Source organism: Plasmodium reichenowi, chromosome 13, assembly GCF_001601855.1.
Source record: "Plasmodium reichenowi strain SY57 chromosome 13, whole genome shotgun sequence".
Classification (NCBI taxonomy): Eukaryota; Apicomplexa; class Aconoidasida; order Haemosporida; family Plasmodiidae; genus Plasmodium; species Plasmodium reichenowi.
Genome location: NC_033658.1, coordinates 374,877 through 377,875, shown reverse-complemented (window position 1 = coordinate 377,875; position 2,999 = coordinate 374,877). Strand labels below are relative to the sequence as shown.

At 21.6% G+C, this 2,999-nt stretch overlaps 1 protein-coding gene across 1 annotated transcript in view; it reads right to left on the bottom strand.

Moving 5' to 3' along the window:
- The window catches only part of PRSY57_1308200 (protein phosphatase 2c-like protein, putative), a gene marked incomplete at both ends in the record, with an annotated part of 3,339 nt that extends 722 nt beyond the window's left edge, over positions 1–2,617 (bottom strand). The window contains one exon of the mRNA XM_012909018.2: positions 235–2,617. Within this exon, the coding sequence (XP_012764472.2) occupies positions 235–2,617 (2,383 nt within the window). The remainder of the gene's footprint in view (positions 1–234) is intronic.
- Positions 2,618–2,999: the final 382 nt, after the last annotated feature.

The window sequence follows — 2,999 nt, the reverse complement described above, 5'->3', positions numbered from 1 at the left end:
TTTTTTTTTTTTTTTTTTTTTTTTTATTACATCGTCGACGGTATCTATTCTTGCCCATCTTCTCCAGGATTCCTTAATTATTTCCTCTAAAAAAAAAAAAAAAAAAAAAAAAACATATATAGATAAAATATGCACATAAACAAAAATGTAACATATATATATATATATACATGTATGTGTTGGTAGTTTATTTTATTTTATTTTATTGTATTTTTTTATGTTTTGATATTGTACCCATAGCAATGTGAACTTTTTTTTTTTTTTTTTTGGAAACCATCTGCACACACTCCTCGCTACTTATGAATTCCCAAATTCCATCTGTAGCTACAATTATAAACTTGTCTTCTTCCAATTTATCTAAAATTTTTATGGTAGGTTCACATGTAACTCCTATAAAAGAAGAAGTTATATCACCGATTGCTCTACTCATGGCTAGTCCTGGATACATTTCATCTTTAACAAAAACTCTATAAGCTACATCTCCATGCAGTTTTTTGACTTCTCCTCCAAACGCAAGAATTCTATCTTTTTCTAATTTTAAAGATGGCTTATGATCTTCTGTTATATTATAAGCTGAGAATTTGTTGGTTTGTGGATTTTGTTTTCCCATGACTGCTCTACTATCACCTGTATGCGCTGAATAAATTTTTTTTGTAATAAAATTATAAAGAATGATGGTACAGGTGGTTCCACTTAAATTATAATCAATAAAATTAATATTAATAGGATTGATATTATTATTAATACAATATGAATAATTAACCAAATAACAATTTATCATATAAAATAAGGTTTTCATAGTTCGTACTGGATTTTCATAAATTTTTTCTATATTATAAGAAAATAATAATGGAAGCACTACATGCACAAAATTACTTATATCATGACCTGATGGACCATGTCCATCAAAAACCATAATTAATATCCAATCATTTGTTTGTATTATTGTAAAATCATCTTGATTTGGGAAATCTACTTTTTTCCCTTTTTTACAAGCTACAGATATTTCAGAATCACATATATATGATGGAGATTTATAAAAAAAAGTATTCTTATCTTGAAATGGTTTCATATCCTTTTGATAAAAACAATAAGCACCCATAACTATAAAATTTATTTTCAAATCTGGTAAATCTTTATCACAATCTATTTCGGTTATATCTCTATAAATTAATTCATCACGTTCGACTGATTCAACTATTGTTGAAAAAGAACATTTCTCTTTTTTCTTTTTCTTTAATTCATATTTGAAATTTTTTTTCTTGGAGTTTTTCTCTTCTTTATTATTTTCTGGATACTTTTTTAAATACACATTTTTATACTTTTTTTTTAATTTATTACATTTATTTTTTATATATTTTTTTAATAAACTAAAATCATTTTTTAAAAAGCTTTCTACTATTTCTTTTGGAAACGTTGGAAACTTTATAACATCATGATTAATATTTAACGAATTTATTAAAAAATATCTCTCCTTTTTATTACGATCTAACATATCAACAATATTGTTTGCGTTAAAATATAAAAATAAGCTAAATAAAAATACTACAATTATATCAACATCTCTAATATCGTTTAATATCATATTACTATATTTAATGCTTAATAAATTCTCATGTTTATTTTTTTTAAGCATAATATTATTATTAATAATATGACTTCCATTATTTATAATATGACTTCCATTATTAATAATATGACTTCCGTTATTAATAATATGACTTCCATTATTAATAATATAACTTCCATTATTTATAATATTATTATTATTTTCATATTCATCATTCATATCGTCCACACTATACTCAACACTATCCTCATCATTCTTTATTAATAATTTTTTCTTTATATTTTCATCTGTACATTTTCTTGTTTTATCATCTTCATCATGTGTGCAATTTAAACCCTTCAACATATGCACACATTTTTCCTGACCATTACAAAGATCACAATTATTATTATAATATTTGTAATTATCCGAAAAAACATTATTGTCATATATAATAGAACTATTATTACAATTATTATTATTACTAGTATTATTATTACAAATATTATTATTACTACTAATATTATTATTATTGTCATATTCCCTTTTTTCATTTTTATAATTTACATGATCATTAGTATTATTTTTAGCTAGCTCACTGAACTGGTCAGAATTTTTTTTTTTTTTTTTTTTCTTCCATTTATCAAATGCACTTTCTTCTTTTTTTTCTTTTATATATAAGTTATCATAATCAACATTATTTACATTATCTAAATTATTTTGCTTTATATTATTTATGGAAATACCATCATTCATATTATTCTCATTTTCATCAGATGAAATGTTACTATTATTACAATTGGAATGGTCGTTCTTTTTTAATCCATTATTATTATGAGAATATTTCATTCCTCTATTTAATTTAATATTCGTATTATTGCTTCGTCTTGAATAATATTCATCACAATAATTTTCACATTCTCCTCTTGAATTATTTTCTTGTGCATATTTATTTATGGCATCTCTATATTTATTCTTCTGAGAATGTGTATCATCTATGCTGTTTTTTTTTTCTTTTTTTTTAATCTTAAACTTGGAATGATTTATGACGGAGGCACAATTACCCATATTTAAAAAAAAAAAGGAAGAAAAGGAAATTATATGAAACTATAAATAGATAAATATTCAAAAGTTATAATAAATATTTTATATATATATATATATATATTAAAAATGTGTATTATGCCTACATGTTTTAAATATATATATATATATATATATATGTATACACAAGGGAGAAAAATGAAACAGATAAGGTGAAGCTGTACAAAAATGTTTTATAACTTTGAAAGTTTTAAAAATATAATATATGGCTCCAGATAAGGGACAAAAAAAAAAAAAAAAAAAAAAAAAAAAAAAAAAAAAAAAATAAAAAAAAAAAAAAATAAAAAAAAAAAAAAAAAAAAAATAAAAAAAAATTTATAAAAATATTAAAAAAAAAAAAAAAAAA